This window comes from Heliconius melpomene, chromosome 3 (assembly GCF_056956725.1).
Source record: "Heliconius melpomene rosina isolate 202511_hmr_F chromosome 3, ASM5695672v1, whole genome shotgun sequence".
Lineage (NCBI taxonomy): Eukaryota > Metazoa > Arthropoda > Insecta > Lepidoptera > Nymphalidae > Heliconius > Heliconius melpomene.
In genome coordinates this window covers 6,145,498-6,170,169 of record NC_140391.1, presented here as the reverse complement: position 1 = coordinate 6,170,169, position 24,672 = coordinate 6,145,498, and the positions used below count along the sequence as shown (strand labels likewise).

Below are 24,672 nucleotides of genomic sequence, written 5' to 3'. Positions count from 1 at the left end.
CGTTTCTAAATATTTTTTTTTTTTTTTGGGGATATGAATATTAGTAAATATTAAAATATTAATGCCATTAATTAACGACACAAGCAAGGATTAATATATTATATCTATTTATAACACTGAAAAATTGCGTATAATTTTTACTTTTTAAGAAAGAACATAAAGAAAAGCTATATATCTTTGGCAATTTAATCTCATATGTTAGAATAAATATTAAAACAGCTTAGTCATTTCCTTGCTCCGTCGAGTCTAATTCGATACTAAACAAACATTGTTACGGTCCGCCTTTCCAGCTTTTACCGTTTTGTCATAAATTTTAATTTTATCTTTCTTGATGGAAATCAATTTGAATAGAACAATTTCGAATTAGAGTGAGATGAACAATAAAGATTGCTCGCCTTTTCGCCGGCCATTGTTCCCCGATTCCTACGCCATAACCACAAGCATAAAATTATTTTACATCCCAGGTCCTGAACTCGAGATACAGCGTATATACGAGCATAAGACAGCCTCATTAGTTGATATTTTTATAGAGCTTACCCCGATAGTACTTACCATAATTTTACATTAGAACTTAGTGGTTAGATAATGAAATAACGTTTTAAAACAATAAATATCTTTACATTAACTTAGAAATTTTATAGGACAATGATTATTGTATATTTGAAATAACAGTTTAGCGAAGTGTGCAAAGGTCATAAGTTCAAAGGCTTTATGTTTCAGTTTGCGTTTATGTGATCGAACGACGTTTCCGGATATGTACAATAGAGCACCGATGTCAGTGTGATGCCGTTCAAGCATTTGAATGTTATCTCTGTACGCGAGCTCGGTCCTGTCCGCACGCAGCGTGCGGCCGCAAATTTAACAGGAACACACGCGACACGCACTTAGTGTTGACTTTAGAAACAATATTATGATACATTGCACGGCGCTTATCGCCGATTTGTATCGTCGCAGATAGTGGGCAGCCTCGGGTGAATTATTGCTAAGCGTAATAGCTATAACACGTCGATATACTAGATAGTGTAAGACGCACTAGCTGTAGCCTAGCCCAACCCCAAAAGTGGGACGGGAATTTAGTGTCTCCGCAAAGGTTAAACTCGTCATTATCGCAGTATATTATCACTGGCTCTTATTACGCTCCTAAATGTTGTTATTTACGATTATATTTAGTGATGTATTTAACCTGATTCTCGATTCTGTGCACATTATTAAAATGTGAAAGTTTATAATGAATTAATACGAGTAAAAAGTATCGAGTCTTATTATTATTATTTCGCGAATCGATTCAGAATTTTATTGCTCTATTTTATAAGTGTTCTTAATACTAAAAGTTTTATCAATTCCGTATTTCAATATTGTATGGCTTATATGAAAACTCAGTTGTATAAACTTTACAGTTTATTGAATACATAAACGCCAGATATTAAAACGCTATAATTTCTAAGTGAATCGCGGCGCAGTTAACATCTTACGTTGAGATGTAAAGCTTCTTTCACTTAGAAATTATATTAAACTACTCTCTCGCGTGCTACGTGCTCACCTCATATTGATATTTCCGTGATAATTTGATTGATTTTCCTTTTAATAAAATAATAGTACTAGCAATTTATTTGAACCAAACTCATACAAATAACATTAAGTAAGTAGATAACTGAGAGCTTTTACGATGCCTTGTATGTATAAGAGTATTAAAGTATAACAGTGGCTATGTTTTTACGATATCATCATTTATTATTGCAATTATTCTGTGTATTTATAAACTTAATTAACGCTTTATGTTGTTGTTAATTTCCGGATGTACTTACTTAGGTATATTAATTTTTTATTCAATTTTAAAGACGATTAAAAATAACCGTTTGAATTAATGTTATCGAGTCATTTATTTTTACTAATCAAAATAAATAGAAAATAAATATATTAAAATATGATTTATTGTGAATATGATTTATTATTTATTGTGAATGTTCCAAAATTGAAATAACATCTAAGCAAACTATCTTGAATACATTTCTAATGAATACTTTGTACTGTAGTATTACCACCACCAGTTAAGGTGCTCCAGCAGTAAATTTTAAGTCACTTTTAACTCTTTACTTCGAATGCGAGTAATGTTCTGTGCGTGCTTACACAGTCGTCGTCCTATGAAATTCCAACACTGCTTAAAACTGTTTAGTTCAGGAAATGGCCTACTTATATAATATTCATGTATTTTAAAGGTACTGCTTTACATGGCTTAATAACGTAATATTCGATATTTTTTAGCATCACGCTCTAACAGGCACATAGAAAGGCAGAGGGTGAGGGAACCTGAGAACCTAGTGTTTAAAACTCAATTTCGATTAATAATAACAAAATAACTTCCCTTTTAATATAACTACATTTACCAGAGTGAGGAAATGAATATATGAAATATTTCATTTCTTGGAATGGGTATTGAACTCACAACCTATTACATTTACAGTCGCTTGTGCCTCCAAGCCACAACTAGCCTCAAAAAAAAGGAATTATTAATGGACATAAGTCATCATCAAACACGATGCAAAGCTTTTTGTGAAGGCAAGGGTATCGACCGCCGCGAATAGATTCTTGAAATTACTTTATTGGGTAACCTGTTTCCGGACAAAGTAGGCGTGTAATGCGGTTATGAATCAAAACGTGACACGAACGAAATACGAATTCTTATCATATTTTCCAACGCCATGTTAACATCATAAAACTAATTGGAATCCACTAATATTTCCATATACCATAAATTAAAATTACACACTCGTCATAGCTTGAAGTATCATTATTAAAATTGTCTATTTATATGATTTATGTTCTTCAGTTTTTGACCTATAATTGTATAATTTAAAATATAAACTTATTTAACCTTCAATTAACGGTAAAATATTTATTGAAATTATCCTGCATGTCTAATATACAAAATGTACCGAAAATATTTACAGTTCAATTCACTGTAGCATCTCATTATCTCCATAGAATACATAAAATATTACAATCCTTTCTGCTGTGTATGCACTTCAAATAACAATTGTATGGTCTTTCGTTGCGTACTTACGTCGCTTCCTAGTCCCATATTGGATATTCGAACTCGTTAAAGTCCCAGCAGGAACGGTATGTGTAAACTAACCGAGCAAATCTCACTCTAATTCTTGTTTATGAAACCTTAGCCAGCATAATGAGATATAAAACCGTGTAGCGGCTTCCGACAATCAAATCGGAACAGTCTATACGCCGATCTTGAAATATCGATACATTCTTCTAATGCGCCATCGATAGCCCAACCTGTTTCAATACATATTTTGAATAAGATGACCCCAATACGTTCTTCATATTTAATGGTGAACTGACAACACCATTGGGTTCTTTTACTTGGTTAATTTTTTGTCGGTCTCATTAGGTGCTCACCATTAATAAAAGTCACGATGAATATCTTCTAAGAGCTAGTGACACGGATTTAAGCGCCAACATAATATTTGTAATGTGGGATACCGTACATAGGAACCTCGCGTATTCTGAGAAGCGTAACGGTCCAGCCGGCACGATGTAAAATGCACCAGTTTTGTCGTAAAATAATACAGCACGCTCGGATGTCACTTTATGACCTGCTAACCTAAGATTTTGTCGTACATCTGTTATATTTGATGCATTTGATTACGTCAAAAATCTAGACAAACCTGATTGAAGCGGAATGCCTCTTAAAAGATTAATCTTTAGCGCAAAATAAACTTAAAACAATTGTGTACGAAACACGCGGACGTGATAAAGACCATTTGTTTTCAGTCGTGATGCAGTGTTAGGAAGATATTTCTCTCAAAACCATTACATAGTGGTAAGTCGACACTGGAAATGTCAAAGCTCATATATTTGACGATTTCACGAACTCTCGCGCAAGAAATTCTATGTGCTATTTATCCATATCAGTGTAGAGGATGCCATTCCTAGCATTTGACCTAGACTTCTTTGAACCCACATTTCCGTATTTGTAACGAAGTCATATTTTAATGCCTTCTTTTGTATATTTGATATATTATGTAGGTATAAGGAGAAAACTGTACGCTAAACTAACTGTCTTAAAAACTTTCATATGCCTTGAATAAGAAAATTATTATATATCAACATTAATATAGCTCCTCTTAGTACCAGTCAATACATTGTAACTAAGTTATTATGAAGCATAAACATTTAAGACATAATGTTTAGTTTATATCAAGCATAATTTCCCACAGGTCGGCCGTAACGGCGGTGTCTTGGCATCCACAATCTGGATTATTGGCGTCGGTGGATCGAGGAAAGCGGGCTGTCATTTGGGGAGACTTGTGACACGCCTGGGACCACGTCCCGCTCCCGTCGACTTGTCAGGTGAATCTTAAAATTCGATTAACATCATATCCTGTTATTTAAATCAAATAAAGCGAATAATTACAATAACTTATAATATAACTTTATTTATTAAGTGGGACACGGAAGTGTCTTAATAGTAACGGTGTGTTCTAACACTAGGTTCCCAGGTTCCCTTTGCCTACCCTGCTACGTGCAGGATACAGCTTAAAAATATAGTAAAACGGACATTTTTACATTCTCTGGGTATTTAGAGAATACATATTTATAGGACTTAATAATAGAAATCGTACATTAATATTCATTTTGATGTTTAAATTGTATAATAATAATACATAATACTACTTTATTATAAAATATACGGTTACATTTAGTGTATAAAGAGTTAAAAGCATTAAATTTTAAATAGATTAAGAGTATTTGTAAAACAAATCCATCGTTAAATTATAAGTTTTGTATATCAAAAGGAAATAGCATGTTCCTCTGTTAATTATGAAACTATTCTTAAACCTAAGTAACTGAATAATTTTATTTTTAATTACTTCCATAAACTTCGACAGACGTCTTAATGGAACTAATTCATTTTATTAATAAGATGGATTTTTTTTGGTTCGAAATCATTTATTTGTGAAAGCAGTACGAAAGTGAATTGCATTTTTTGCGCGAATAAAAAAAATAAAGACATGATAAAAACTTTTCTCATTAGTCGCGAAATTATTTAGGCTACTTTAAACAACAAGAATATTATTAACTAAAGTTTTATTTTATTATCCAAATCAATTTTAATTTCGCTTTACGTATTATACTAAATTTATTATTATTTATTTACTGCGGGAATTTTAATTATGTTTCAGTTTGGCCTGTTTTTTGTATGATTAAAAGTAAGTGTTTCGGAATGTATTGCAAATTTCAAATTGTAATACTTTCTTAATTTGGGTTAAATCGTTTTGAAAGAAAAAGTCGTTGTGGCGCAGTGCAGGGGCACAAGCGGCAATTGTGGGTTCGGTTCCCAAACAGGGGTAGGTATAAATTGTTATTTATTAATTTTCATTTTTCGCTCTGGTACCAAGGTGGAAGCGTGCCGTTGAGTTTCATCAACATCACCAATTTTGGCGTAAAGTGGGGGAATGGAGTGTTTTGACCCTAAGGTCCCTGTGGCTGCTGTATGCTGGATACAGCGTGAAGCTGATCAAAAAGAAAGAGGAAGCCTAGCCTAGACTCTAAAAAAATATACTGTTATAAATTTCAATTATTTCAACAATTATACAAATAATATATTAAAATATAATTTTAGAATAAAAGCAGTAAACGTGTTTCTATTAAATTTACAAAATCGCATTTATCAACTACGCCAAAGAGGCGTGTAAAGAAAATTAACTTTTTGATGTTCTCGACTGCTCGAGGAATAGAGCTACAGTAAATTAAAATCGTTCAATAGTAACGAGATCGCATAAATTATTATTGAAATCATTATTACTATGGTTTTATTATCATTACTACTTACTACTACTTACTAATTTAAACTAATAAACAATTATTATATTGTTCTCAAATTAATGTCTCCCGCATTATGCGAGGTGTAATGTAATAGTTTTAATTCACTTTGTTTTCAATTTTTTACTTATCAAGAAAAAATACACGGTCATTGGTCAAAAGCCTTAGATACTAAGGTCTAACCTGCTCAGAAAATCACCTATCTTATAAATATCGCAACGGTACCTATAACCGAGGAACTAAACTTTTGTTGTATGTATAACAAAATCATCGTCTTTTTAAACTTTAGAAATATTATTTTTCATATATTACGTACTTTAAATATGAAATAATATGAAATTTAACTGACTGCAATAACATACAAATGGTAATAACCATTAGACCACAAGAAGTGCAACGTAACTCTTCCGCCAAGTCCACTACACGTAGTTCCGAGACGCGGAGGTCGTAGTTCACACTTATGCCGTCTAGACATGTTATTTCTTTATACGTATTTGTTATGTACTTAGTACGTACCATTAAATGTCTCAAATGTATACACTATAACGGCATTTCTACTTACAGGTGACGAACCGCCAGTAAAAAACTCAGTAATTACTATACAAATTATAATTACAAAAATATATTTAATAAGAACGGAACTAATACTATACACAAAAAGGAAGTCCTAGATACGATAATTACAGCAATTAATAAATATCAAATATAAATTAGCGCTCGCCAAAAGTAAATTAAAACCTATTGGCTTTTATTTTATATCGAACGGACCATTGTATTGGAAATAATATAGAAGTGAATGGAATAGTTAATAAACATTGAATGGTAGTGACTGACAGGCTTCTACCGCATGGTAATTTGACGGTAATAGCCTATCTGACCTAGGCATACCAATAATTCGACCATTAGCCATACGAAACATTATTGTTAAAAATGACTGTGGAATACGTCGTCGGTCTGACAACACAATGCCGCCGACAAGTGAAAGCGTGACTTTCGACTTTCATTCGGTTTTTGTACAAGTGTATGGTATGAGTTCGCGCCGGCCGGTCCATATTGTCTCGCGACATGGATTTACCGAATGACTTTGAGTAATGGCCCGTGTATATTTGCTCTTGACTCTGTTTTTTGCAATTTTTATTTTCTGAAATAATGTGCAAATTTATATTGATATGCTGGAGGCTTCGTTAAAGGATGACCTTTCTCAGCAAGACACTTCAACAAAAGTTATAGGTTACAAGTTTATGGCGTCTGCTAATCTAGTATTCACACCGCGAACGTAAGATATTACTTTCAAATTTTTTACGACAATTTTTAGTAATGTCACAGCTGTATGGAATATATTTATTTAAATTAATATCCAACATCGTAGCTGACTTAATTTTAAACTTGAGAAAAATATGGAATATTTTGTAGAAACAGACGAAATGTTTTGAAAATTATAATTTTTAAATAATCATTAGTATCCATTGTACAATTACCTTTACACCGTGGTAGATCTCGAAAGTTCTATCTATAGGTAATAATAGAATAGTGTATTGGGTGACAGAGCGGTAGGTAGATACAGAACTCTGTAAAAATAATACGAGCAGAGACGAGATGGTCCGCCATTAGATTACATACAATCTAACTTACAATTGCATAAAAAAAGCGGAAAATTTAATAGTCTAGATTTTATAAACACGTGACGGGTGTTGTGCCTTATACAGTTTTACATTGACATACTTTATTCTTGTTAATCATCTTTTATTAACATCTTGCAAATTGCAACTTGCAAAAGGTATATTTAAAAAAAATGCTTTCAAAAAATTTTAAATAACAAATGTTCATATTTTTTTTTTTAGCGTAACGCTATAATGCCAAATTTCCGAGGCATTGCGTTTTGAGTGGCGTAACTCAACGCCGCGCTTTTATCTTAGTACCAGAGCGAGAAAATGAAAATATTAATAAATAATAATTCACTTTCCCGAGTGTAAATTAAACAACGATGACGATCTAAACATATGTGTAAATATACATATATTATGTATATGTTTATTCATATATAAAATTCAACTTATATCGAAAGTTTGGGCTGAATATTAAGAAAAGAACAAAGTTATTGATACTTACTCATTCCTAACTGTTGAATACGACTAGTTTATTTTATTAACATTTAAAAATACGGGAACTTGTAACAGGCATATAAATATTTATTTTATAAATACATATTTATATACCAAGAATACAAGCAAAATTCTAATAAACGTATTATTTTAATAGGTGACAATTTGCATTAATAATCTCTGTTTAATGACTGTAATACGATATATTGAATTAATAAAATAATTCGTATTAGAGATATAAAAAGCTTTAGAAAGTTATTATATTAGAATTAAATATAAAACTTAGGATGTATTCAATTACACAGTGTCGTGTCTCTCGATCTGATAGCATTACGTAGGTATATTATATATTTTTTACCTTCTTGTTAGAAGCTATTGATAACGGTACCACTATGAGAATGAAGAGGCATTTTATAAGCAATTAGCTTCTGGGAAACGACATCTACTAGAAATTGTAATAAACTTTTTATTTTTCTATTTTAAACGTCACATTTTTAGTATGGTTTTTAGTATTTGTAAAATAAAAGTTGCCGTATAGGTAACCTGCAAAACGGTTGTAAAATTTGTTAACTAAAAATATAATCTAAAACAATAAAACACAATGGATAATTAAATTATTAAATTAAATTTAAGATAACACAAATGAGCGAGCGGATCTCAAGTAAAATCTTGGAACATTATCTTTATATCGCTAGTTAATTAAGCTGGGCTACCGTATACAAAACTGTGATATAATATTGTCAAAAACAGTACCCGTTCCTCTGACCGAATACCGTTGTTCTATGCCGGGTGACCAACGTTTCGGCGTAACGACCTCTACAATCACGACACGAACAGATCCTAATCTTTTTGTAGCTGATAAGACGGTCGCATTCCGTTGGCCGCTACCACTGTCACCAATCCATCAGCTCCATTAACAAATAACACGCTATTAGCTAGAAACTGGACTTGAAGCGAGCCCTAATGAATGCAGTGAATTGCACCTAATGAAAATGCAGCCTTTTGACAGATGAGCAATGACTAGAATACTCTTTGATCTTCACTCCTTAAAAGGTTATCGTAAATTATCCATTTACTTCATTGATAGTATCGGTAAATTATGTAGAATCTTATCGCGAATATTTTAAAAGGTAGCCACTCTGACCCGGTCACGAGGGAAACATATCTAAGCAATATTTCACATAGACAACGGCCACATTAAATTATATTGGAATGAAAGTTTAGAGGCAACTAATACCATGATTTGTTGCGAGAGTCTCTTATTTTTTTGCTAAAAGTAATACTTTTAAGTGGTGAAAGGTTCTTTTTTTAACATGTGAATTTTTGCGCGCAAAAGATATAAACTGATATCCCTTTATTTGCACGAATTACGCTTATGTTCCGTTATTAGATACGTTTTATATACCGCTTTATTTGCATATTGTATGTTAATTTTAATAATTTCAAAGAATATGGTCTTAATAAAAATATTTAATAAGACATTTTACTGTTATTATTAAATAAAAAAAATGTGCGCACAATGTTATCTCGATGTAATTGGAGACTCATTATGTCTAATGAGATTTAGATGCCATAGATGACACATAAGTAAAAAAAATAAGATGAATCGATACGCAAATTTACCCCTTATTGTGTCATACTCACGCGAAAATACATACGAGTAGTACGACAAGATCACAGAAGCTGGTTCGACGATCCTTGCTGGCTAATTAAAATTACTTACGCCACTTCTTATCGCATCAACTCTAGCGTTACATTGCTTTTAATGGAGAAAGACACCGTCGGATATCGACACTCGGTACGATATTGATATCGCCTTCTAAATTCTAATAGACGAACGGACGACGTTCAATTTAGTGATACCGTTTTAGTGTAATTATATTTTTTTGTTTGTTCACAAGGCCGGTAGTCCACACGCAACCAATGGTTGACCGGAGGCGGGTTAATAACAGTTATTAGCGAATCGCTATGAGAAATCGGTAACAATGAGTACGGAACACACTCATTGCCTATGTCCCCCATTCATTTTACTTTTTGCGATGCTATCTCCTCTTGTCTCAAATATGTGGGTCGCTGTGTTTCTCTCTCATTACCTTTAAACACCTGAACGGGACGGATTGGGCCTCCAGCGAAATTAGTGTATTATCATCATTGAATTATCTTCACGCATTTTGTGGACTATTATTTTGGTTTTTTGTCTGGAGTTTTAAAATAAAAGTGCAATATAATTACTATGCGAATTATATGTGTTTTTAGCTTTACGCTGTATGCCGCACATAGCAGGCAAGGTAGAAGGAACCCAATGTTAAGACAGTCTGTTCACCATTTTCCGTTGAATTCTGGAGACATTGTGAACTGCGCTGCTCTGTTCCTCGACACCAGAGCGACGAAAGGAAAATTGAATGAGCATCGAACCCACAGCCTGTCGCGTTTACTGGCCACAATATCTGTATTGTACTGAAATTTTAAAGTTTAGATGACGTATATCATACACTGGTCCATTTTAATTATTATTACTAACGATTTCCGTATATAGAGCATTGATATCTCGGGCCTTGTAAATGTTCGTAATCCACTAACGAACGATATAAATCCTTTTGCTTGGATTTGATTTGAAATAGTGCAGTGATATACAAATACATGGAAACGGTAAATAACGGTAACCTTATATATTTAACGTATCAATTTCCGTATGACTTCATTTATTCAGATTTGCCACACACGTTTATAAATGGGACAATTTTATTTAGAAAAGCGATTGCTTAGTCAGTCAGTGATGCCAGTTGTTGTGCGATAAGCGTACGACTGTAATCGCGACAGGTTGTGGATTCGATTCCTACGATTCTCAGGTTTCTTTTGCCTTAAAAAATTAATTATAAATTGTAAACGACGAACACTCACATTAATAATTATAGAAGAGTAGTCTTCGATTTACATAGTATATTATGTAAAATATTTCAATATTGTAGTTTTAACGGATATTATTAAGGACATATAATAAATAATATATATTTATCTATACACTAATATACTACGCACATTATTCTATTTAATTGTCTCGCGAAAGGTAGGCATGCCCATTACTTAGGGCTGAGATTAAATGCTAGTCAAATATAATTGGCGATTGTGTGGAATTCGAATTGTGGAACGCAAAGTAGTATGGGACAATTGTTATATGTCTAAGAAGTACTTATGAGTATGATGAAAATCTACTTGGAGTGCGAGAAATATCTAAAACTCATTTTTATATAACTTAACTATGTCCATATATCGAAATCTTTAAAATAGATGCATAGTAGATCTCTTCGCTGTATTTTATCTAACTAAACCAATTTATAAAACATAGGTATATTAACTAACCGTCCTAGCTTAATTAAAATAATAGTATTTTTTTCTAAAAAAAGAAAATTCTATCAACTCCAGCATTTTTTCATCTTAAGTCAAAGAATTTAAGCATTAATGTAAATTTTATTTGAATCTAATTGTAACACTTATAAGCAATGTGACATTTCTTTTCAGATGACCAATCCGGTTGAGGAGCCCGAGGACGATGGTGCAGAAATGTTTGACTTCTTGCGAGGTATCACCACCGATATTCTTCATAGATTTGCCTAGCGTCACACCCAATGACGTGAAAATATACTTTATATAATAGATTTTTTACATTACACTGAAATTCTTACACGAAGTCTATTTGCGTGATTCGTTATCACGCAAATCGAGGTAATCCAAAATAATATTAGTAGTAATATCTTTTGATACAATAACGTGATTGTGTTACAATGGAGGTGCTATGTTTATTATGTCTTGTTTCTTTTTTATAATACTCGTGCAATACTTGCTTGACTGCGTGTTTATATAAAGTAAGTTAGACTTGCGTTATATATTTAATTAATAAATTGTTTATATTCGAAAATGTTTTGATGTCACTCCATTTTAGTAGAGTTTAATTAAAAATATAGATTTAAAAAAAAATTACGTATCTAAACTATTTTTTAACATATGTATATTGTAACGTTATATAATAAACAGTAACTTGCAAATAAAATTGGAAAATTCAAACGTGGGAATTGGGAATAGCAACAATAGCGAGAAGTACTGGGCCAATTTAGATGATCGTGATATGAACATTACAAAGCGGCGTCTTCAAATCCAGAGTACAATGAGATATAAATTAATAGGCGTCGTATATAACTGTCAACGTGACGTGATATTTGTTTTACTCGGGGTGGATCAAGAACCACCTGTATTTGGCGCTCATTAGCACACAATGATAGAATTCTACTTGTTACTGTCTCCTATGCTAGTATAAGCCTATAAGGTTACCGTCCACCTTATATTTCCGAGCCTGGCCAAACAACTGCAACGTTCAGGACTTATGCGCACATACAAACGTCGAAAATTCATATTTGAAGTAAATTAATTTTATTATGTTACTGAGAGAGTAAATAAGGCAGAGAACTGACGTCACTTTCTTGTAACAGATGAGTATATATAGCAGAGAAAATAAAATGCTAATAACTATAAATTTTGTTTAGCTATTCAACTAATTTACTTTTAACACTATAAAATGGAATAATTAATAAATTTACATTATTAAGTTATAAAATTATAATTTAATTAAATGATAACATTATTTTTCCAAATCGATAATTAGGTATAAATATGTTCATGCATCATCATTTACATTTCTCGACTAGCTTAGAGATGGATATCACATACGTATACTAATAATAGATAGAGTCCAACAAATGCGAGTTCAGTGACTTCTGTCATTCACACCGAACCAATATGAACTAAATATTTGTTATTAAACAAGACGTAGGAAGTACAGAACTAATGCGAAACGGTGAGCGGTGAGCGCCGCCGGCGACACATCCATAATCCTGTGACGCTTGTTTTGACAGACGCCGTTCGGATACTTTTTGTCGAGGTTTTTATGACATTTCAAGCTTTAGACCAGTTCGTTGACCCCCCCCCCCCCCCCCCCCAACTACATTTATAAAGCACTATTTTTCACATGTAATTACGCGCATAACAGGCCGCTTAATTACCCGAAACTGCGACAACGGCGGACGGAATTTGAAAAAAATCTAATCCGTTGAAATTACGTTTATGTTACGTTCGTCCGTTCGTCGCGTTCACGCCTTTACCGAAATGGCGCTTCGTCTCTCTAAATAATATACATATTTCTTGCCAGCAAACATGTCATACTATTTAAATAATGTAAAATTGCCAGTGTTTTTTAGTAAAGCATATATTTAGTTAACGGTGAAGGCCATGCTTAAATTATTGTTAGTTTCGACGAAAGCTAGTCATATAAGTTTTTTTTGTATTTCCATTAATTCGACTTAGACACGTTCATTTATTTATTTCCCAATACATTTCGAGAATGAATGAACATGTCAAGTATTTGAACATATACTCGTTTAATATGTCCCTTTTACAAATGTTAAGCACGCGAGGGATATATCGAAATGACGTTGAAATTATACAGAATAACTAAATTAATTGTTATTATCGGTACCCAAACACTGGTAAAACAAGTTATTTATTAAAAATTTGAACGTATATCTCAAACACAAACGACTAAAATACAATTATAATATACCGTTTGGGTTTTATTACATATGAACGCGCGTTTTAATTAAAATTTAATAAAAGTTAATGATATGAATTCTGTTCGAAGTCGAGGGCGATATTCGTACTACGACCGTAACGGTACTTCGATGCTCGCGTCGTGTAAAAATAGTCGAAACATGCTTATTGTAACTTTTATCTCATATTGATTGAATTCAGCTATTTTGCTGAAAAAAATGTGCCTTTTATTGTATTTGTAAGTAAGTACTTATGTATTATATTTTATTAAATTTATAAAGAAAATATGTTGCCATTTACTTTTGCCGTATACATTCATATTATAATTAGTCGAGAAATCGTTGAGTCTTAGGTGTGTAATAAATATAGTAATAATATCTAAGACTAACAAGACTGTTGTCGATAATGTAAGTGTGTCAAAGAAGCACAGTTTTAAACATGTTTACATTATAAGTTATTTTATGTCAAGTGATTAAAGAATATGTTTGTCTTAAATTTGATCAAAAGGAAAAAAATATGTATACATTGATTTTAACTTAACAAAATAAACTCAAATAAACTTGTATTTATTGCATATGTGAGAGAGTACATATTTGTAATATCTATAGTGCAGTCTAAACCAGTTTTTAGTTTGAACGTTGCTGTTTGTTTAACAAAAGAATTTACTGCTAATCGTAATTGAATGTCAGCGTATAATTGTTTTTAATTAAACAAAAAAGGTATGCAACGATAGCACCCATTACTCTACACATAGTTCTTGTCGCTTGAACCACCTGCTTTTAAGTAATAAACATTATCTAATTATAGGTGTTTCGAAAAGAAAATATCTGAGTGACAATTTTTTTCTTACTATTAAGTTTTTTATATTAACCATTTAAATACTCCTGACTCCTGCTTCACGCTGTATCCCGTATGTAGCAGGGTAGGCAGAGAAAGCTTATATTTAAGACACTCAGCTCCCTACTTTCCCTTGAATTTTGGCAGCATAGCATGTTGAGTGGTTGAATTCAACTCCACTCTCTCTATAAGTAGAGACACCTTCTGCTTCTAATACTCCTGAAATTTTAATACAACTAGTCAAACTTTAACTAAGGCAGGTATATATTGTACTAGCGGCCCGCTCGCGGTTTCACCCGCGTGAACTATGTTATTATTAATTTCTGTCTCCATGACTACGTCCTAGTGACGTCTATGCAAAATTTGAGACTCCTAGTGTAGTGTAGTGTAGTGTAGTAACGAAGTTTCATATAAACTTTCGACCCCAAAAACAACCCCTTAGAAGTCGAATATTGCAAATTCCCGTCTTAGCGAGCACCTACGTCCTATAAATAACTCCTATGCAAAATTTGAGATTTCTAGCACATGTAGTTTCTGAGATTTCGTAATGAGTGAGTGACCTTTCGATTTTTATATATATAGATAACAAAATTTATAAAACATTAAACTGATATAGCGGGTTTGAACTAAAAATTGCTTTTACTGCAAAATTTTTGTATAATATAGATTGGTGATTTCAAAACGAAAGTAATTGTAACATTATATTTGGTTTTCTTTTTAATAATCTTTAATTCATTTTATTTTATTGTCCATGATAAATATTATTATAAATTAAAGATATATTACTATGTATTTTAAAGACTTCTAACAAATTTTCAAGAATCAATTAGCATCTTTTAGTATGCAATTTTCAGTTGTAAACTATACATTCACAGTTACATTTAATATTTCTTTAGGTAGTAATTAAAAATATAAATGAAAATATATTATTTTTCGAAATATATAATTTCATTTGTACAAAAATGTCTTCTCAAGTAACTGTGATGTTTATTTGTCCTTATATAATAGGTATATTCATATATTGTGATAAAATGTTTTTTTAAAATGTTAAAATTAGTCATGTTTTTGTTTGTTGGAAATCACTTCGTTTATGTAAGTTACTTTATGGTGTCTTTTAATTACATTTCTATTTGGAGTTCACCAAATATTATATGTATATATAATGCATAATAAATTAAGGTTGTAGTAAGTAAGGAAATGTTGGCAACTAGATGTTTAAATGTGTGTACTTTAATATTTTTATACTTACGTAAAAATATTAAATGTCTTCTTTAGTACAGTAACAAATCGAAAATATTTCAAGTACTCGAATCAAAATAATTTTGAATATTACAATATAATATTGATTATTGAGATATTTTCGAATAATAAAAATATATATTATGTACATAAATATGCTTTTATTCTTTTATATAATATAGAAATTACGACGAACAATTAGCTCCCGCTATTGTCCAAGTCTAAAGGTTATATTTAGCGTCTGTTTTACGACGTTCCTTAAAATATCTATAAATAAGTACATAATTATATTGCAAAATACATGTTTTATTATTTCTAGAAAGTTGTTTTTTAGCTTCACCTTACCGTATTGCATAGCAATTATAAATTCACACGTCCATTACCGGCGAGTACAGTTAAGATTCATCGGAAATAAAATAACAACCGTCACGGGTTATTTATACAAATGCTGTTTACCTATTGACATAGTAGCCATGTCTCCAAACACTCGCTTTGCTAGTGTTGTACTGTGCACTAGTGGTGGGCGATAATTAATCGATTACTGTAATCGAATAGATATGTGATAATCGAGTCATTACTTATTATGCTGTAACTTTCCAATTTTGCCTGAATTCCCGGTTTGCTCAAAATGCTTATAATAATTGCAAAATTATTTATCTGAACATATGTCTTAAGCAATTTGCATACATTTTAAATATTCTTCTACAAAAATACCAGACTCGATTTTCCCCAATTTTTAAAAATCCGTCTACTATAGTTTATGGCTGCTTCTTAATATCTCAATAGAGAACAAAAATCGTATATTTTTTACAATTGCCCACCAATTATGTATATAATTTCCGTGACTCGATGGCAACCTCTTGCCACCAGAAAGTAGTAATCACTTAGAAAATGATTGTAACCTTTTTTACGTCTATTACTCACTTCTTTTAATTTTGTTTCCTTTCTATTTACCATATAAGTGGCTTAGCTATAGTTAAGTGTTTTTAGTTTGTTGGTTGCTTTGGGACATCGTTTATCTGTATATTTCAATTTTACTTACTTTTTAAGTATATTTTTTTAGCTTCACCTGTATCCCAGACACAGCAGGGTAGGCAGAGGGAACCTAGTGTTAAGAGACTCTGATCCCTAGTTTTCACCGAATTCTGGAGACATTGCATGTTGAGTAGCGGAATTAAGCGCCGCACTTCGTCTCAAAATCAGACCTAGAAGAAGTGAAAACATTAAATATATCATTTTCTCGATCGAACTCACAGCCTGTCGCGTTTACAAGCTCGAGGCCCCTGCGCCTCCGACTACTAAATGCTGGCTTAGCACTGATAAATATATATTTTTTATAAATTTCTCGAGATAATATAATATTTGCATAAAACACAGTAGGTATAACATGAAGTGCTCGGACGAACAAACGGACAATGACCTCTCAAGACGTCTATTGATGAAAGATTACACGAATCTTACGAATAAGGCTTTAACACACAACTTCGGTACGATATTGTTACCATTCGTGGAATGGGGCATAATGATCTGTGAAACAACTGGACTATTATATATGTGATTCAACGCCCAACTTCTATCTGATGTAAGTATTTTATTATTATTTTATCTAAAAGGTAAGTTGCGGCACTGGGGCACAAGTGTGTTAGTTACTGTGAACGCAACAGGTTGTAGATTCGATTTCTAATCGAGGAAATTAAATATTTAATATTTTAATTTTTTCGTTCTGGTGTCGAGGCAAAGTGCGGCGTTGAACTCCGCTGAAAGAATCTGATGGAAAATGGGGAGCTAAGTGTCTTAACACTAGGCTACATATGAAATACAACGTGAATTTAAAATAGAAAATGAAACTAAAAGGTTTTAAACTATTTGAAGGTATTTAGGTATGTATGTAAAATAGATAATCATATTTTGCTCCAGTTTCATTTACCACGCATACGTATGAACAAAATGGCTGGTTTCCTATAGTGGTAGTTCATTAAGTTTTCTTGTTGGCTTAATTATACCGTCGAGTTTATAGCTTACATTATTGTTCCATTACAGAGCAACGGCATCTTTTGGTATTGAGAGCTTTCGAAAATTACAATCGGTTATCTTGATTTCACACTTAACAATATTTCAATTTCAAATTCAATAATTGAAATATCAAATTATAGAACATTCGTACCTTGATTATTAATAATATTTTACTATATTTTTTAAGTAGTTACAGATTCAAAGAAAACATACAATAAAAAAAAAATTTGAATACAGATAATAATGTTTTTATTAAACTAACGGTATAAATGTATATTTTTAAATTATGATGAAAACCATGACAACATTGTGTTGGAATAAAAATAAAGGAGAATCAACAAATGTCTGTCGACTTATTTTTCTCGTATCGAAGCCGCAATCCATGCATATTAAAATGACGAAAAGTCTGAATCATTCCAATGTAACCACAAATCTCTAATCCGTTAAATATTAAATTAATTTTTATAACTTAATTATTTAACAGATTAAATAATACTACTATTAGCCTTCTGAATTCGGCGAAAAGTGGGGAAGAGAGCGTTTTAACACTAGGCTCAATCTACCCTGCTCCACGCGTGAAGCTAAAGAAACGAGAAAGAAATTGATTAGTTTAATATACGTCACAAGATTCTCCAATATCGCGATTAAAAAATGGTGCATGGTCGGCGGTGGCCCCAAACTCGGGCCAGGTTTCTACTAATAAAATAAACCATTTATTAGAGTAGAAACAGTTAATTTGACACGTGCCAAGTCCATCAAAGCAACGTCATTTAAATTTTTGACCAGGTAAATATTTATAAATCGAAATACTATCAGCACTTTCATATTGTTTATATTTTAATATTCTTATTTTTAGCTTACCGCATAGCACCCAGACCAATGCCACATCTAACGGAGTATCTTGACACTACATTCTCCGTTTTATTTATTTAAATAAAATTCCATTTATTGTGACTTATAGAACCAATAAAAGTTTAAGTGAATCAGTGAAGTCATGATCACCCTACAAGGAGAGCTTCATCATACAAATCCTAAGTGACAGCTGAAGGTAAGCTCAGGTCGACGGTCGCGGCGTGTCACCCTGCGCGTGCGCACCTAATAGCGCCTTATTACTACTCCACCCAATTAGTCCAACGAGACGAGATTGCAGTACGAAAGGAGTAAATTCACAGACAAACGACCACCTTGACAGTTTGTTCTATTATTTTTTATATATAGTTTTATATGTACTTATACAAATTTTGAAATCTTTTAAAAGTGAATAGCGGAGTGTCTTGACTTCTCTGTCTACCCTGCTTCATGCGGAATACAGCACGAGAGAGAAGGAGAGGGACCCACCCACATAAATAAATAAATAAAATACGTTATTATTCAACAGATTTTACCCAAAAATAATTGTTACAGAGATCTCCTTTTAAGCAAGTAATGCATGTATTAGGAGACCCCGCTCTTCCAATACAAGAAACCACATACCTATAAAGTTTCAGTTCTATCTAAATTTTCTGGTGGAAATACCACTCGGTTAGTTGATATCACGAGATAGGTAGATAATGAAATACATTTTACAATAAAAACAATACTTTCTAATTCTATTATCACCTTTTTTCTGTAGTGCACTTTAATAAATTACATTAAATAGGCCAACCACTATCTCGCATTATTAATAAATAATTGAAACTATATCCATCTAAATGAACGTCAAATAAATGCATACAAATCTTATCTTACACTTTTTATAACCCATTATCACTATTGTATTAAACACATTTGCTAAATGATAATAATTTTTCTGATACCAAATTGCGAGGTGCGATCCGCATCGTCATTCTTTACCACCGTTGAATCATCCGAGTTATATTCATTAATTTATTTTAATACGATAGCATCTTGACGGATGAACGTACATTATTACAGGTGGTACGTTCTGTGTTTTCCTCTAATGGACACATCGATATCTGATTTCTCCGGGGGCGGACCGTACGGTCGGAATGGCGACCATCAATAGGCCGAAACCGATATGCAAAACAAAAATAACGCTATTAGTTAGTTGTTAGTTTTTTGCGTTGACAAAAAACGTTCTCCAACTCATTATAGCCAGCAAATTGGACATGGCATTGTAATTATAACGTGCGATATTTAGGTAGTAATTAAAGGGATCGAGGCGTGGTTAATCGACAGGTGTTGGTAGATGGATAGGAGCGCCGCGTTGATGACCCAGTGAAAGCCGTTCCGCAAATACTCCGGCAGGCGGACGTCGAGAGGACTCTTGACCGCGACTCGGTCAGTACAAGTACGAACGGGAACCGCACCGCCTCAGTCAGACCACAACCTACATCAACCACAATGCAGGCCCGGCGCAAATGGAAAAATACCAGCATAAGTGAACGGAAACAATAGCAGCTACGTGCGAACCTGGTGGCTGATGTAAATCCGTTACTTACCTGACGATCTGAACTAGTGAGCCAGATATGTTTAGTAGAAAGTCACGTTGCGCTGGTCGTCTCGGTGATCATCTGTTACATTTTGTGCTTTTATATACATATTATATTAGTATATATTATTAATAAATATATTATAGAGACTGTCGTGACATACTGGGACAAGTGTGTGACTCCGGTAACAAGGCAAAGCGCGGCGTTGAGTCCCGCCACTCAACAAGCTATGCCACGAAAATGTGCCCTAAAGTGGGGAACAGAGTGTCTAAACACTAGCTTTCCTCTGCCTACACTGCTATTCGGGATGCACATTTCATTATCTAGATATCTACTATATATTTAAATTTAATATTTTTAATTAAACAATAAATTATTACAAACAACTAGATATTTTAATTATTTTTATCATTAACATAAAACATGGACGTATCACAACAGCAATACGATATAGGAACAACGTGCATTTATGTAGTGCAGCATGTATTTGCTTACTCTGATATACTGCAGGCGTCGCAAATTAATAAAACCTTTCCAGACAATTACGAGGGACCTCACATAATTAGAGAGCAGGTTCCCTAGGGACCCATTAAGCCACCGTGGGCCGAGCCTCCGGCTGTGTTTTATAATATAAAGTAAGCTAGGATGCGATGCATTGCTCTAGAATGTGAGGACAGCCCGGAGCACACGACTCGACCGGCAATTAGTGCGCGGCTTTTAACGAACTTATTAATTGTATTTTTTAGTATCTATCTCCAGGCGGCTTGTCTAATTTGTATGTAGAACAATGAATTCTTCTAAATAACGGCACTTTTATTAGAAGTTGCATACATTACATTGGAAACAAATAGAACGAACATGCTCATAGGTTATTAACCGTAGGATCGTAAAATAAAATTAACTCATAGTAATAATTATTTTTAATGGCTGTTCACACGGAGCAGAGGGTCTGACGGTTATCACCAATAACTTGCATAAACTATAACCGTATTTGTTCTGTCGCTATTTTGGTTTAAGCTGGTAATTTTCACAAAATTTATATTTAACCACTTCATTTTTATGATATAATATATTAGAAAATGTTGCATTTTATAATAGTATAAATTATAATTTAAATATAATTATCGTTTATGTATGAATATTAAGTGATATAAATAAAAATTAAGTTTTTATTTATGTTTCAACATATTCCTATCATTTTTAACTATAATGTTTTACGTAACTTTTGTTACGTCGACATTTTTTATTTCTTATATACCTTTATTAGTTGAATATTATGGTACTTCGTCAAATATACCAAATTTTGAGTATCAGGCTGAACAGGCTTAATTCTTTATAAAATATACCTATATAGTTTAAGCATTATTATTTTTAAAAATTATAAAAAATATTTCACAGCGGCAGTTTTTGCCCACCTATGCACAACACGAGCACAGCTTTATAAAACCTTCCGTCATAAGTTCAACAAACAAAAGTTCTAATAACCTTACCTACAGAAATTGCGATATACGGGACTTAAACATAAAATTTTAATTAACTACAGCAATAAATAAGTGAATATTGAAGAATACAGGAAATTTTATGTCAATAATTAATCTTCTTCGATAAGTAAACTCACACGAGTAAACTCTCGTTATTACCTATTATATTAACAGCTTGGTATTTATATGGAAATTAATTTATTTCAATGACTAAAAAAGATGTAGTATATTCAGGATGTTACGAGAAGCGAATTATTTTACAATCACCAATACAGCTGTTGCTTTGAATAAGCGCAATTAAATCAATCAAGTTTATCGCACGGATTGACGCTTAGCTGTTTTAATTAGCAGAGAAAAAGAGATAAACATGCAAATTTAGACTGAAGTTCACACGAACTAATGATAGAATCTAAGAAAATAAATAAAATTAAACTGTCTCAAGACTCCGAGCAAGACGTTGAATTAGAAATATCACTAGTAAAATCATGAATTTAAAGTTGGCATTACCGTAATCTTGATCGCGTTAAGAATGTATTGTAAATACTTACGCTTTATATTTATAGTGTTGGTACTGCTATAAAACAGGTACTTCCGGTTTCAGATATACAGATATACTAAATTGAATACTAGATTGATCGTAATTAATTGCTACTTACAGACAACTGACTACTGTCATGGCGCCGTCTTGGCGGAAGTGAGACGTTTGATTATTAGGGAGTTCAAGTCCACATAGTAATATTTATATTTAAAAATCAGGTAATTCTTTTTTTGATAAAATGCGATTATCACAATCTGATTCCTTATGGCCGAAAAATTAAGAAAAAATGTCATTCACTCCATCAACTTTTGTTTTACTTGCATAATGTTCCAAAAAATAATATAATTGCCTATATATATATATTATTTTTGGATATTATGTATTAAGAAAATATTTAAATTAAGATAACAAACAGAGGTTCTTATTTGAAATTGGCCAACTACTTTACTTGGAGAGAACATACCTGAGTAATACCAGCATTAGAGTCGTAAGTTCCTATGCCTATTTAACCAACAGACTCCAAACAACGGGAAAATTGTATACTTAAGAATATTTTGCTAGTCCTAGTTTCAATAAAACGACTGATCTTTTTTTTAAACTGCAAATATAAGTTTTTTGTCCTACATTGGTTCCGTTTTTTCTTTTAAGGTCCACAAAACCCTAAAAACTCCAATTAATTAACAATCAAAGCTGACCTAAGCCTACACTGCGATAAGACAATAAAATGCAGCTATAACTCAGGAACTTTAGCTTATCAACACAAAACCGCAGCTGATTTGAAGTAAATCGACGGATCGTGACCGAGCCGTTTAATCATAAGCATCTAAGCTAATTAGAGTAGGTCGCGATCCTCTGGGACGAGTAATGGAAATTACGAATGAACCTGCTCGAGGGAAAATTACACTTCGCATGGAATTTCTAGGTACCTAGGATGAGGAGGATGGAGTTCCAAATGCAAGTAAAATCAATTACGGCCTTAAATCTAATGTTAGCCTAACGATGTTCAACATTCCTAAATATGGGCACGGTGCGGTGGTTTACCTATCTCATTCTGTGTTAAATAAATAATGAACAAATATATATTTTTTAAATTGGGTACTTTCTAATTTGGTTTGTGCTTATTATGTTTGTCTAGTCATTTATATTAATCTTTTTAGTTCAATAAACTATGTAAGTAGATAATATAATAAATTATTAGACCAGTAGCGAGACCAGTCGTGGCGTAGTAGAACAAGCGGAACTGTTGACAAGTTGTGAGCTCGATTCGCATTCGAGGAAATAAAATATACAACATTTTCATTTCTTCGATCTGATGGAGGAGGTGGTGGAGGAATTGCGGGTTGAGTGGTGGATCTCAACCACTCAACCCGCAATTCCTCCAGAATTTGGCGAAAAGTGGGGAGCGGAATGTCGTAGCAATAAGCTCCCTCTACCTGGCTACATGAAAATACAGCGTGAAGCTGTAAAAAACCTTACAATGGAGCATTTTATTACAAAATAAATAAATAAATTTTAGTCTTGTCTTCATTCCATTCATTATAAAATACGTCGAGTCGTTCAATCAGTTATTAACTATAGCATAAGCCTATTATTATTGTAGTGCTGAGCTGCTGCAGGAATCATACAACTCAATCGCGGACAGGACATCGATCAATTTGATGGCGATGTAATAAGGCGCGAGTGGATGATCATGGAGGAAATATCAGGACTTATCTTAGCGTCTAATCCAAATAGCTGGATGTGAATGCACTGGAGTACGGACTGCAAATAACACACGCTATTGGTTACGCTGGTTTCTTATATTTAAAATTAATATTGTAACTACAGTATTTTCATTTTTTCATATACATATACAAAACGTTTATTTAGGAACTCTTGATAAAAAATATGTATTTAAATTGGTATATCTAGGCTGCGGCTTTCCAATTCCTAGCATTATGGACTACCAGACAACAGATTAATTTATTATAATTTGCGAAGGCGCTGTTCGAGATGGTTATAAATTAATAAATCTATCGAGTATCAGCAATTATACTGTTACATTACGAAGCCCTTGTTCTGGACTGCGAAGCTCTGGCGCGGTTGATCAGATTATCTGCACTCAAGAGCGCCGCTTTCACATCCAGTTATTCATTACCAGATCATTTATAATGAAATAAATGATTAATGAAACGGATAATTAAAATTTTATAGATTGATACATCCATCACAGTTGATATGTGTGCCCTTAAAATATATTAGAGCAGAAAATATAATTATGAACAAAAATATTTTATATTGAAAACAATATTTCCACGATATAAACATTTATCTAATGAAATCTATACTTATTAATACTAAATTAGAAAAAATAATAAAATAAAGTTGTATGCAATTATTATTAATTAGCTAAGTAACTTTTTGCGTGCGTGCGTGATATCTCATAAATCGAGTAAGTAGTGAAGCAGTCGCGTTTTATATATAAAAGGCTTAACCTGAAGATGATAATCCAGATACGAATCGACGAAGCTTACACGCGCCAGGAAATTAAAGTTGTAGTACAGGAATACTCAGTTTATTTAACCCTTTCCTATTTACATAATCCCATTACCTTT

The 24,672-nt window shown here is 32.6% G+C and overlaps 1 protein-coding gene across 6 annotated transcripts in view; it reads left to right on the top strand.

The window, feature by feature from the left end:
- Atg16 (Autophagy-related 16) overlaps positions 1-15,912 on the top strand; it is a 113,754-nt gene extending 97,842 nt beyond the window's left edge. For all 6 annotated transcript variants that reach the window (XM_085207993.1, XM_085207995.1, XM_085207992.1 and 3 more), the window contains 2 exons: positions 4,233-4,365; positions 11,460-15,912. In XM_085207993.1, coding sequence (XP_085064119.1) covers positions 4,233-4,326 — 94 coding nt within the window. In that variant the 3' untranslated portion in view covers positions 4,327-4,365; positions 11,460-15,912. The remainder of the gene's footprint in view (positions 1-4,232; positions 4,366-11,459) is intronic.
- Positions 15,913-24,672: the final 8,760 nt, after the last annotated feature.